General features: G+C 54.0%; 1 protein-coding gene across 5 annotated transcripts in view; it reads right to left on the bottom strand.

Annotated features, from left to right (window-relative positions):
- Positions 1–364: 364 nt before the first annotated feature.
- Positions 365–13,524, bottom strand: part of GATAD2B (GATA zinc finger domain containing 2B) — a 78,631-nt gene continuing 65,471 nt past the window's right edge. For 4 of the 5 annotated variants that reach the window (XM_034792045.1, XM_034792042.1, XM_034792041.1 and 1 more), the window contains 5 exons: positions 12,459–12,774; positions 10,754–10,956; positions 8,953–9,063; positions 7,897–8,014; positions 365–7,124 (listed from right to left, as the gene is read on the bottom strand). In XM_034792045.1, the coding sequence (XP_034647936.1) occupies positions 6,991–7,124; positions 7,897–8,014; positions 8,953–9,063; positions 10,754–10,956; positions 12,459–12,774 (882 nt within the window). In that variant the 3' untranslated portion in view covers positions 365–6,990. The remainder of the gene's footprint in view (positions 7,125–7,896; positions 8,015–8,952; positions 9,064–10,753; positions 10,957–12,458; positions 12,775–13,524) is intronic. The other variant, XM_034792044.1, reaches the window with a different exon arrangement.

Below are 13,524 nucleotides of genomic sequence, written 5' to 3'. Positions count from 1 at the left end.
CAAAGAAAGGGGATTGGTGTCTGGCAGGAAATTGCAAGATTTTGAAACATGGTTTAATCCCAAATGAGGACAAAAAGTCAAAATCTCAGAATTTTTGGCAGACTACCCCCTCCCACCCCCAAAAAAGTTTTATTTCTAGAAACAAACAGTTCTGTAATTTCTCGCTAAAACTGATCAACATGTTTCATGGCAATAGCTTTGAATCCGTGTTTTCTGAAGGAAAAACGATTCCTGGGGAAATGTTTCTGCCAACTAGAGGGACAGTGACATGTTCCAGGGGACTCTGCTGGTGGGTGAGAGCGGATCTCCCTCGCCCCCTCTGGGGCACCCCCCCCCACCCCAAATGCAACGCACCAGCCTCATAAAAAGTTATAAATCATTCCTTTCTTTATTAAACATAGCTTGCAAGTGATAAATATTACAAAGTTTTTTTTTTAATCCTTTCTCCAAAAATTAGCTTATTTTTAACCAGTCACTGCATAATTGCTTGGCAGTATTTAAACAGCTTTTTTTTTTAAACCAGAGTTCAAAACACAATGCAAAAAAAACTTAAAATTGTGCAAAAGGCCTGGTTTCCCCCCCACGTCTCGGTTAGCTAGGCTGCAGGTGTGAGGCTGGGACCCCTTCGCTTTGCCATGCGGTACCCCTTGCTATCCACCCAGACTTCTCCCTCCCCTCCGAGCTCGGAGGGCATCACTCAGTGAGGATGTGCAGTCAGGACCAGGGCAGAGCACGGCACCAGTGCCTTCGCACAAACTGTTTGGGGGAAGGAGGCCTCTGCTGAGAAGTTCGATCCAGCAGCACCCGTCCAGGGACGTCGGGCATTCAAGCGGTGACTCCAGGCCCTGAGCAGCTAGACTGGAAGCAGCTACAGAACGAAGTTTGCGGAAGTGGGTAGCGATTTTGCGTGCTGCCTTAAAGGGGTCTAGACTTTCAGGAAGGGCTGCCGGAAAAGCTGGCCCCTTTGAAAGGCTCCAGTTGGGCCTCTAAAGTCACCTGTGAAGATTTGGGCTACACTTGAGGTGGCGGGAAGGGACAGGACACCACCTGGGCCAACCCTGGGAAGATCTGTTGAGAGGCGCGGCGGTTTCTGCTCTGAAGTGCTATGCTAACGGGGAGCCTCTCGCTCCCACTTTACCGCCTTCCCCTCGGTTCGCTCCGTCAGAGCTAGCCACAGCCTGGCTGGAGAACTCAACCTCCTGCTTGGTTTCAGCCACGCAAACTGGGCGCAGACACAGCGAGAACACGCTGGAGGAGAAGGGCGACGACCCGGCTCCCAGCTCCCGAACGAGTTTAGCAAGAGTCACTGATCTGGAGTCTTTCCAGAGCAGAGCTGCACATGCTGGTGACAGAGTGCAAACAGAAGTCTGCAAAATGCACTGGAATTGCCTCTGTCCTCTCTAAAGCACCCTGGTGTAGCCCTATGCCCAGACTGTCCCTACCACAGCACCCCGAGGGAATGGGGTCTGCCTGGAGCTGCTTAGCCCGTTTCTAGCCAGCCAGTCACCTCCGTCAGTGCAACCTCTTGGCCACACTGACAGCTGGAGGGGCTGAGGGTGTTCGTGGAAGTGAGACACTAACACCCCCTTCTCCGCCCCCAGAAAAGAGAGGGGGCTGTAGCTTCCCACCCCACCCAGTCCAGTGCATTTCGGTCCCCTCCCGTCATGCACAAACGGCTGGGGCAGCCTTCGCTGCTGGTACCAGAAGCCCACCCTGGAAGGGGATCAGTCCCTGGGTGTTCTGGTGCCACTGATCCCTCGGTCCTCTGCTCCAGCTGCCAACAGCGGGATGCTCGCGGGGAAGCAGGTGGGTGCATGTGCTGATGTGGAAGGCTTCAGAGGAGCCAGGAACTGGCAGGCAGGGGTGAGGGGGACTGGAGAGAACAAGCCATTACCCAGCCCTGGGGAGCAGAAACCCCACACAATGGGCTGTCTGTGGGCCACGCTAGGGCAGCCCTAGCACGATGCTGCTCACCCCGTGGGATTTGAGGGTTTTTCCAGCAGGGCAAAGGGTGGGTGAGCAAATTCTGAGCCAGGACCCGCCAGGCTGCGGCAAGAGAAATGCACCGAGCTGGGGTGAACTTGAGTTGTCAGGCGGGGTCAGTTGCAGGGAGTGTAGGTGTTGGCTGGCTTAGACTCGGGTACCACGGGGGGGAAGGTGACGAGAAGCCGGGGCTCCAAAGGGCTCCGGATCTTACAGATGCTGTTTTTTTCTGGCAGAAGCACCCAGGGAGAGTGTGCTCTGGCATTGGTAAGACACTCGGAACCCTGGGAAGGGTTAAACCAGCACCCAGTGCCAGCACCTTTATGTCGGACCAACAACTGCTGACGCTGCCCCTCCATGGGAGGGGCTAACGACCACAGGAATCCTGGGGCAGCCAGTCACAGAGCACTGGAGACCACGCGTCTCGAGCTCTTTGGATTGTCATAGCTGTTGGGAAGAGATGTTCCCCCCCATTCCCAGCAGCCGGTCTGAGCAGCTCTGTATCGTTTCATCCTGGGACTCTGCTCAGCATCTGCACGAGCTCTGGCTGGCAGAACATGAAGGAAGCCGCACACTGCAGGTTGTTATAGATGTATATTGTATATATGCCAATGCAATAATAAAAACAGTGCAAATACAATTACAGTTCATAATACTTGTCCCCACCCCGGTCCCACTCCCCAAGATCCGGATGCTCCCCACGGGAATGCACCACCACTGCTGGTTAGAGAGACATCACGAGCTGTAAACTTAACGCTGGGGGAAGAAACTTCCTGCCTCCACTGCACTAGGGGGTGCTGGTAACTTGTAGGGTCCTTCTTTGTGTGTGTGAAAGGCACAGATTTGGGAGGTGGCGATTGCCACCAGTGCATTTCTGCAGGCTAGCAGTTCCCGCCCGGACAAGAGTGCCAGCCTCTGGGATCTTTGCCCTCTGCAGCTGTCTGACTTCGCTTCCCTAACCCACCCGCCGGAAACCACCCCTTTTGCACGTTTCAGGTCATACACAAAAGGTCACACTACAAAAGGACGTAACAACTTTCACAATATCCATGGCGAGGCTGTTTTTTTTTTGTTTTGTTTTGTTTTCTACACAATGTACAATTGTTTTTAATGTGTCAAGAAATAGCTTATATACACGAATGAGTCCTTGTTATAACATTTCGGCAGCAATATCATAAGCTAATTAAGATCTTGTCGGGGTGGGTGAGTGGAGATGGGGGAGGGTTAGAGAAGAAAGGGGGAGGGATGGGTTATGCCTTTGGAGGAACAAAAAATAAAACCCCACTAAGCGTTCACAAGCAGCTCTACATCTAGCTGTAAAAGAAAAGCTAACCGAAGCGGGGAAAAAAATCCCTATTTCTGTATCTAAAAAAAGAGACGATTTTCTACCGTACATCACATCCATAAAGGGGGAGGGGCACTTTACCAGGGATTGGGGGTGGTCGCGCGCTGTGGTCAAGACAAAAAAAAATTTAAACCTGTGCAGATCACAGACAAAGCAAGCATCTTAATTCCCCTTAGACACAGAGATCAGTAGGCAGAGTGAGGTGGGAGGGGTGGGGTGTCAAATACTGCAATGAACCAAACTTCTGTCTGTAGAGTCGGACACTCCATCCCCAGCAGCAGTACAAGGGTCTAGGCACCAGAAACTCACTGGGGAAGCCAGGGAGATTCCCCAGTGGAAGGGGTAAGGTGCCCAGGGCAGCAGGAGGAGTGAAGGATGGGCTCTGATGACTGGGGGATGGAAACAGCATTGAAACAAGAAGCAGTTGCCGTTTTTGGTGCTCCCAGGTGACACCTGCTGACTGCTGCTGGATTGCTGTGCACTGAACCCAGCCCAGGGCCCTGAGGGAGCATTTGTTCTGTGCTTTCTAACTCGGGGTGCCTCTCTACCAAGTGTGGGAAGAACCTGCTTGTTGCAGGAAGCGTTTACAGAACCAAGGAACAAAACCAGAGATGAGGTTCAGCCCCCCAAGCCTGCTGGAGATGAGAATTTGTGTTTCATGTGAACAGCTGGGGCTGCACACAGGGAGAGAGCCCCTTAGCACCACAGAACCCATCGATGTGCGGACACACACTTCCAGGACAAGAGTCGGGGGAGAGGGGGAACTCATGAGTGATTTTATGATTCAGCAACCAATCAGCAGGAGTGTGGGACCACGGAGAGGGGGGAAAAACAGCTGCGGGCCAAGTAATATGACTGGCTCCCGTCGCTGGCTGGGGCTTGAGAACAGCTCTCTGATGACATCAGCCAAAGGGAAGGAGCGATTCAAGGCTACAGCCAGCAACAGATGGGCCAGCAGGGTCTGAGCAGGCCTCACCTAGCCCAGTAAAGCCGCTGGGCACCTCCAGCACTCGACGGACACCCGGCAGCCCACACAACACCCCTGTGAGGCAGGGAAGCACTACCTCCCATCTACAGCTGGGGAAAGAGAAAGGTGGAGTGACTTACCCAAGGCCACAGAACTGGGAGTAGAACTGGGGAGTTCCTGGCTCCCGGACCCAAGCTCGGACCATGCTGCCTGCCACAGACGCAGGTCAGCCTTCACTGCACTGGGTCAGACAGGGTGATCTGCGAGGCCCGGGCTGCAGGATGGAAATAAATCTATAAGCAAGCGACAGGGAAGTTTTCTTTCACCAACCACTGCAATAATCAACCTGGGGTGGGTGGGGGACCCTGATCCCCTTCCCAAGAAATTTCACTTAGCACCATTATTGTTAACTTGCTCTCCGACAATTAACTAGTGCACCAGGCCCCAGCCGCAGGGACTCATTAAGTATTGCACATTTTTAATTTTCATCTCAACTAATCTGCTTGGGCCACCTCGTACCTCTCGGTAACACTCACTGGGGGAGATGGGGCCAGGGGACAGCGGGATAAAGCCAACTCCATGTCGAGAGGGGGCACAAAGACGGGCTGATCATTTCTCGGGTTTATCAAAGGAGAAGAAACAGTTAATCAAAGTGCTTCCCTCTAAGCACAGCAGGTTGATACGGAGAATCAACGTCCCAGTGCCGCGCCAGCTACACAACAGTGAACCACAAAACAAAAGAAAAAGAAAAAAGCCACTGCGCATTCCACTAGTTTCCAAAAATCCTTTCACCTCTGGAGGGCCCCGGCCACACATCCACGCCCCTTGGGTATTATTAAGTGCTCACTGAATCGAGGGAGTGGAGACAGGGGAAGGGCCTGTTGTACCAGCACAGCTCCCCCCCCACTTTGAGATGATGGGGTGAGGGAGAGGAGAAGTAGGGGGGGTCTAGTTCTTGCATTGATACAGACCCTCCTCTCCAAAGACAGGGGCAGGCGTGCTGTGCCTCTCTGGGAGCAATCCAGCTGGCTTTCAAAGGAAAGGCATCAGACCTGCTTCATCAGTCACTCGGCAGCTCTCCGTGCAGACTCTGGCAGGTCAGGTATTGCAGCCACAGCTGGCAAGCAGAGACGGTGGTGACACAGCACGGGGGCACGCTGGAAAGACGGGTGCCTCTTCCCAAACAGCAGGTACTGCTGGGCACCCCGACAATGAAACTTCATGCGAGTGGCGACTTAGCACTTCATTGCACAAGTAATGTTCCATCAGGAAACGCCTTCCAAGGAGGGCAGGGTCCCCCTCAGGAGCAGCAAATCAAGCATATTCGCTTGGTTTTGTAACAGTTTGGCCAAGGAGGTTCCCCCCATTAACATAATTCAATCGACAGCAAGTGGGAAGGCTCCGCACCAGGCTCCCGCTCCCCAGACTGCAGTTCTGCTGGGCCTCTTTCCAGGGTCCCGGCGAGGATGTGGCGCCCTCTGCTGCCGGGAGATGGTTCTGCTCCTTCCGGGTTCAGGTGCGGGCCCTCTCGGCGCGAGGGTAAGTGCAAATAGAGCGATGCGCAGACGACGACTCTCAGCTTGCTCTTGCTTTGGGTTTGCGAACTCAATCCAATCCAAGCTCCCACCACTGCGCCCTGCAATGCTTCCTGCTCGGCAGCTGGGACGCTTACAGCTTCATGGGGTCAATGGCAGGGAGCTGCTCCTGAGAGCACAACAGCATGGGGACAGGGGGGATTAAAAAGGCATGAGGCCCCTGTGCCCTTTGGTAGTTCATCACAGTCCCTTCGAGAACTTCAACTTCTAAACAGGGAGCATCAGAATTACTGGGAGACGGAAACACACACCAGGCGGCATCCCAGGCCCGCTCCTGGGGCACACGCCCCATCCATTGCCGCTGCATTGCATTACGGGGTCTGGTAGCACAACTGATGGGATTCCCTGGCACAACTCGTCAGCCCTGCCATCCCTTGCACTGCTCTGTCAAGCACAGAGATCTGCAGCCAGCCACACGTGCTGCAAGTGGCGGGTGCACTGCACGGAAACACAGCTCCTTCACCCCCTGGACTGACTTCCCCAGGGAACGACGACATGCCCCATTAACAGAGCATGTGGGCCAAGCTACTATGGACCAACCCCTCAGCGAGATTCAATTGGACGCATCCACAGAACCTCTGTCCCTTACCTCTTTTGGTGAGCAACTCAAAGAACGCGAGTCCTATTTCGCCCTACTAAGTGCATAGAACAGCTGTCCAAACGCCAGCACACTGCCACCTCTCCCCCCTCCTCCCCTCGAGTCAGCACGGACCACCCTTTACAAATGGTCACCTGGAGTAGAGTGGATGCTCTTAAAAAAAAAAAATCTCTGGAAAGGAAAAAAGTTTAACCATCCATTTAGCAGAGGAAAAAATAAAACAACACAATTAAAAATTCTATGCTTTGTCATTACAAAAAAATAGCATAAAACAAGCATTAACACATGTATAGTGCTGATTTCAAGCAGACAATTGTCCTGACCTCGGGCAAGGGGAATGACCTCACTGCTATAGAAAACCAAAGAGAAGAGTTAGGGTTTGGGAAAGGACAGGTCGCTGAAGTTTTGAAATGTTTTTTTGTCTTTTTCCCGTGTATGGTAGGCACCAGTACAGGCACTGCATGCGACAGAAGTGGGGAGGGAGGGGAAGGGTCAATAGGCGTTATTTCTGTCCGCTGATGGACTGCGATATAGACCGGGGTGGGATCATATCTAAAAGGTATTCCCGCTGCCGGTCTGCCAAGCTCGATGCTTTGTGGCCTCCGATCCCAGCATTCAGGTATGCAATGTTAACACCTAGAGGGGAGAGAAAAGCAAGTGGGGACAATTACTCCTGTAACACACGTGACGCACCCAAACCCATCCCATCCCACAGAGCACAGAGAGGGCCAGCTCAACAGAACTCACGGCATCAGATCTTGCCGCCACTCCCTGTAAGAGAAGGCTCCACCCCACATCCCCGGTCTGCCCGCTACACGAGCCAGCATCCTGCCAAGCCACGAGGCTTCCATGCCTTTCTTTGGGAGCATGCGCCAAGTCAGGAGCAAATGTGTGCCAGGAATAAATGAAGGTTCTACAAGGTCTCTATTGTCCTTGACTGATAATCATTACGCTCAACAGTAATTAGTACAACTGACCCCTATTTGTTTGAAAGGCCATTTGGTTACAGAACCAATGAAAACACAGGCCTAGCCTTATAATACAAAGCCACTGTCCCAGAAGGACACACGAGCCGTGATCAGCTTTCTCGTGTGTGTCAGAGGACTGAGCAGCCAGCCAGGCAATATTAGCACTTGTGCAGGGTCTCCAACTTCCATGCACTTGACAGACATTAACCTGTCCTCCCAGCGACCCTCAGGTCAGTGGGAGTATCTCTTTTAGAGATGGAGGAACTGAGAAGTGCAAGCCCCAGGCCCCAGAGCAGGTCCCCGTCAGCACAGCGAGTTCCTGCGCTCAGGCCACGCTCTGAGGAGCTGACTTCCAGCCAGCGACAACGTGGTTAAGGTTCTTAGTCTAGTCTGCAGCCCGGCCTCCCCTTCCCATTCCGCAGGCCAACGTTTGACATTACCTGGCATACCAAGGAGACCGCCCGCAACAGACAGCTGGGGCGCCTGGGCGAAGTTGGACAGCATCGAGCGGGCAGAGGTGGGGATGCCACGCTGCAGAGTGCTCTGGGGCTGTGGAGCCTGTGGGCGGAGAGAGCAAACACGTGGAAAGTGAGCAGTACACAAGCACCCCAACTTTTCCAGGAGCAGTACTAGTGAAAGAGCAAGGGCCATGAAGGGCTCTGGCCATAATCCACACCCACTAACAGAGATCCTGACCCAAAGCCCAGCTCCGGCATGGGGAAGTCCAGCAGCTTTGGTTTCACTAGGCAGGGACAGGGGACATATTCAGCGCTCCCATCTCTGTGGGAACAAAAGGCAGGAAGGTCCCAGACCAGTGTCAGAGCAAAACGGTGACCAACCTTGACAGGACGTTGACCGTCTGGCAGCAGGTGCAAGTGGAAATAGCAAGCGAGCAGCCGCCAGAGACGGACTGCTCTCTGCCTTTGGCCACGTCTTGAAAACCCAACGTTTGCCAGTGATTGATTCCAGGCCTTAGGCAGCCTTACGGGGCTGGGCACTCCCTCCGCTGCCTGCTCCCCCTGCTGGCTGATCTGGGACTGACCAAGCAGTCGACAGAAAGGGGGTCATACGCCTTCCTGGCACTTGGCAGGAGGTGCCTGGGGAGCACCGCAGGGCAGGCAGCAGAGGGAGACCAAGCAGCTCAGAAAGCTGCCCCCATCACCTCTGCTTGTAGACCAGGTGCCACCTAGACTCAGATCACTGCAGTGCCTTCGACTACTACAGCGTGTGGACGGGGGAAGAATTACAAAGGGAGGGTAATATTGAGAGGGAAAGGGGATGGATGAGAAATGTTCTGAAGAGCTGCTTGGAGGCGACAGGATAGGTCTCTCGAGGTAGGCTGGCTGCTGCCTCGGGTCTCACACAGCACTGCAGACTCAGCGCCCCAGCTGCACGGGCGCTGGCTCTGGCCATGAGGACGATGCATTCCACCAAGGGAAAGGGCCCGGCCCCAAGAGGCTGGCTGGCTGGCTGCTCTCAGAGCCGGAGCGGCTCACCTGTCGGAGTGTGTGGTGCCTCATGATGGTCTCCTGTTTGCTGACACTGGACACGGCAGGAGCTGCAGTGGGAGATAAGGCTGCCTGCTGCTGTAGCCTCTGCTCAATTTCCTGCAGGAAGCAGAGGCGTTTTAGAGCAACACACAAGGGGCCAATTTAGGAGCATTTACCCCACTGGCTATTTTCAGTGATACGCAGGAACAATCCCTCCTCTGGGCCTTTATGGGCAGCACGGTCAGTGTATGGCAGAGAGAGTCCCAATTAAATCTGCTGCCTATGCTGGGGGGCCGGGGGTGGAAAAAATGCCAGGGAAAGTCAGCCGTGGGATCCTTCTGCCCTCAAAGCAAGAGCAGCATAAGTGGCATGTGATTTGGTTACTGAGCAGCCCTCACTGACTCGCCCCTTCCTCCCAGTGCTCCCAACACCCCTCTGCCTGAACTGTGGCCCAGGGTCTGATGTTTGCTGGAGATTGTAAACTCGGTCCGTCTAGGTCTGGAAAATGCCTTGTGCACCAACAGCGATACACAAGGACATCTAATCAGCTCTACCCAGCGCAAAGGGCGTCCCAGTTTAGTCTGAAGTGTGGATTGCCAGACGGGGGAGAGCTGACCAGACTGGCACTAGAGGGGGGATCTTAACCTACACGCCCCCAAGCCTGGACCAGGACAAACGGGCTAGTTGGGTCCTTGCAAAGGAGGTGGCTTGCAAGGGCCAGGTGGGGAGAGTAGCAGCATCAGGGGATGTTCCCAGTATTCCCACCCCACACAGGCTGAGTCACAGATAAGCCATCCCAGTGGATCTCGGCAGCCCTGAGGATGTGGGGGTCAGTGCTACCCACTGAACTTTAGGGGAGCTTTTCAAAAAGTGCCCAATTCCCACTGGCCTCCACGGGGGCTGGGCAGCTCCGCCCTCAGGGGGAGGCACAGAGCGACTGAATGCTGCGGCTGCAGTAGCAGACCCTTTGTCCGTCCTGAATTACACATTCCCCAGCCCGCTTCCCGCATGGACCTCAGTCAGCTGAAGTCTGTTCACCTGAGCCAAGTGATGGGGGGGGGGGGAACCTAGTCAGGGTCCCTCCCCTGCCCCTAAGCTCTAACCCCCACACTACGGTCACTACCCATCTAAAAAGGGAGTCGGCAGGACGTCGTTCAGAGCCGCCCAGCAGTGCTCCCCACTTAGCTGCACTGGGGGAGCAGAGCTTCCCAGCAACGATGGCAGCAGCTAAGCACACTGCATCTAGAATGCTCCCAGCCACAAGCAGAAGGACGCATCCTACTCCAGGCCCCCACGACGTTCATTCGGAATCACCCCTGTGGCCCGGCAGGGGCTCAAAGCCCTGCAAACACCAAGGGTGGAGGTAGGCAAATGTCCCCATGTGACAGCTAAGCAAACAGGCACTGAGAGGTTAAGTGACTTCTCCAGTATTACAGGAAGGCAGTGGCAGAACTGGGAGCCGAAGCCAGTAGCCCTGACTCCCAGTTCCCAGCCCACTCTGCCTCCCATTGCTAGTGTGGCAAATGAGTTACCAAGCCATTGGGAGACCGTACAGAAAGGAAAAGGAGTAACGGACCTCAGGAAATACTCCATTCACTGCAGGAGAGGGTATTTTTAGATACCTAGCATGGAGACAGGGCACCCTCAAGGAACTGACACATAACAAGGCTGCGCGGAGGAAAGGGAACAGATTGCTTCTCCCTTCCCCGGCAGTGCATGGGTTTGCAATGTGTGCAGAGGCAGAGATTGGAAGCAGGACTAGAGCTGCAGGATGCCCGGGGCTCCAGCAGGTTGGGATGGAACTTGCCTGCTCCTGCTGCAGTGCTTTCACGAAGGCATTCTTCAGCCGGTTGGTGTGCTCTGCTTTCAGTGCCTTCTTCTGATTGGAGGTCATGCACTGCTCACACAGGATCTTCCCGTTCTTCTCCTGCTTCCAGTGCGGAGTGAAGTCAGTGCGGCACTGAGCACAGACAAAGGGCTCCATGCGCAGGAGGGAAGCGCAGCCTTTGCCTAGAACCACCAAGAACAGGGGTTATTGGGGTGGCGCCGACTCCCCCAACCTCCCCCACAATCATGGGGACAGAACCAACCTGCCCCCTTGGCTTTGTTAGGAGAACCTGGGTCAATGTAAGTAAGGGGCACTCTGCATGCTAACGCAGCACTCCAAGCATTCCCAAAGAGTAACTCTGGATGGGACTAGACTAGGCTTTGCCATAAGATCTGCTCAGGGCGAACGCGAGCATGGGTCCTCCCTGTGCAGCTATGCAGGAGATTCCAGTCTTCTCTCATTGCCGGGCTCTAGGGAACTGCAACATCAGGTGGGGGGCTGCCCAGTTACTGCCCACAAGGATGGAAGTTGCCAGTGGCCAGCTTTAAAACCAAGAGTTAAACTGTCAGGTTCCCGACAGGGCAGACACTGACATCTGTTGAGTTCCACTGGCATTCAGCAGGACAAAGCCAGCAAATGATGGATGATTTATTTTAAAGAGATCTCATCTAGAACCTGAAATTCCCTCATGCAAACAACTCCAGTCTGCAGCGTAACCGCTGCTACAGTGCATCCTGTTCCAGGCCAGTTACCCTACAAACAGTATTTGCTCCCCCTTTCCAGATACAGACTGCATCTTGCCTAAGAACACTGCAGAGGGATTTACATAACAGAGTTCTTACAACTCTGCTCCCGGCTACTCTTCCTGTTCCCATGGTAACAGACATTAGAGCACTGAAATCAGGGTGAGGTGCTTTTAAAACAATTATTTCAAAAGAAGGTGCTTTAAAAGACAGGCTGTCGGTGGAGATTCAAAGTCCATTTCCATGGGAATGGGAACAGCGGGCCAGACAAAGGAGCCCTGGGCAATTTCAGTGCCAGAGAAGAGGGACTCGTGCCATTCTGCATCTGAACTCCAGAGGTCTGTTTTGTGGGTTTTCCCAGGTAAAGGGGTGGGGGGAGGATTCTTTAAGAAGTCTCCCCTTTACCCCCTCACTCAAGGATAGCGTGAAGGGGGCTAAGCTGACCAGGGACCCGTTCAATGCTTGCTAGCCAATCAGCAGTCTGCTCTCTCAAGGACCACACCTTACGTGTACACACACACACAGGCAGTTCTCCAGCCTGCTCGCTGCCATTAGCACTGCACTAGGATTTCACTGCCCTGGGCACTGCAATGCTAGACTACTACTTAGCGCTGACCTTCGAAGCACTTTACAGCCATTAATCCTCCCAACACCCCTGTGAGACCAGCAGCCATGCACGGCCCGTTTTTCAGATGGAAAGCTGGAGGTGGAGAGGTGAAGTGACAGAGCCAGACTCCCATTCTTTAAGCCAAGGATCTCAGCACTATGCAAAGGGAAGTATGGCCCCATTTTACAGAAGGGGAAAACAAACAGAGGGAAAGTGACTAGGCCAAAGCTACCAATCTATGAATAGAACCCAGGCATCCTGACCTCAGGTCTAGCCACTGTTGTCTTTGTAGTAGTCATGATGCTCACTCGGCTTGTGCTGCCTTGTAACTCACCTTGACTGTCAATAACACTCTGTACCACCTCCTCCAGCCCCACCATGTAGATGAACTCGCTGTTGGCTGCGCTGGGCAGGAAGTGAAGCAAGGGTGCCGGCGGTTTCGGGGGTGGAATCTCCAGCAGCGTTTTTTCCAGTTGCTTGCGCAGGGCAAGCTTGGCGGCTGCCTGGGAATTGGCAGCATCATTCAGAGCACTGGGGCTGGGGAGTGGGGACGACACCCTATTCACAGGCCCGGGCTGGATGTGAGAGGCAAGGTTCATGTAGATGGCTGAAGAGGTCGTACGCTGGCAAGGAACAGAAGAACTGGACTGCTGGAGAGGGAAAAGAGAGGTTAGGGCGGGCGCCTGATGGCCATGCAAAGACAGGACAGTGCAATCTGACTGATGGGACTTGCGAGCACACTGTACTATGGCTCGGGGTAGCCTGCTGAAGCCAGGTACGGCTCAGTGTTAGAGACGGAAGTCACTACAACAGAAAGCCAAGGGCCAGGAGTGACCTGGGTCCCAACTACAGGGTATGTCTTAGCCTCTGCCATTAACTCATCAGCAACATCACAAATGCCCCAAGAGACATCTCTGGAGGAATTAAATCTGCATCAAAATACTCTTCTGCAACATCCAATGGTCTAATGAACCCTACAGCCAGCTTAAGGAGACCCCCAGCTTTCCATCTGGCTACATGAACACAAACTCAAGCCCTGCATTTGGGCGCCTGCACCACCCTCGGCTGGAGTGTAGGCAGCACTATGTGCTGTGACTCACGAGCTGGCACCATTGCGCTCCTCCACCTTTTGCCTCACTCATCTGGCATGTGCCCAAGCACCGCCACCACTGCCAGATGGTGTCCCTCTCCTCCCACACAGGTGTGCAGAATACACCAGCTACCCCCGCTTCCACCCCCAGCAGCTGTCTCCTGTATCCTCCATTTGCTTGGGTTCTCAGCCCTCAATTCCTTTGGCACATGATAGTAACAAAGCACTTCACACAATCCTCTGCTGACTGCAGAGACAGTATTCAGAACCACTTCCTGCAAGGGGCCAGATCCACACGTGCAACCAAAGG

This window comes from Trachemys scripta, chromosome 16 (assembly GCF_013100865.1).
Source record: "Trachemys scripta elegans isolate TJP31775 chromosome 16, CAS_Tse_1.0, whole genome shotgun sequence".
Classification (NCBI taxonomy): Eukaryota; Metazoa; Chordata; order Testudines; family Emydidae; genus Trachemys; species Trachemys scripta.
Note: the sequence above shows the minus strand (reverse complement) of the source record. Positions and strands in the feature narration are given on the sequence as shown.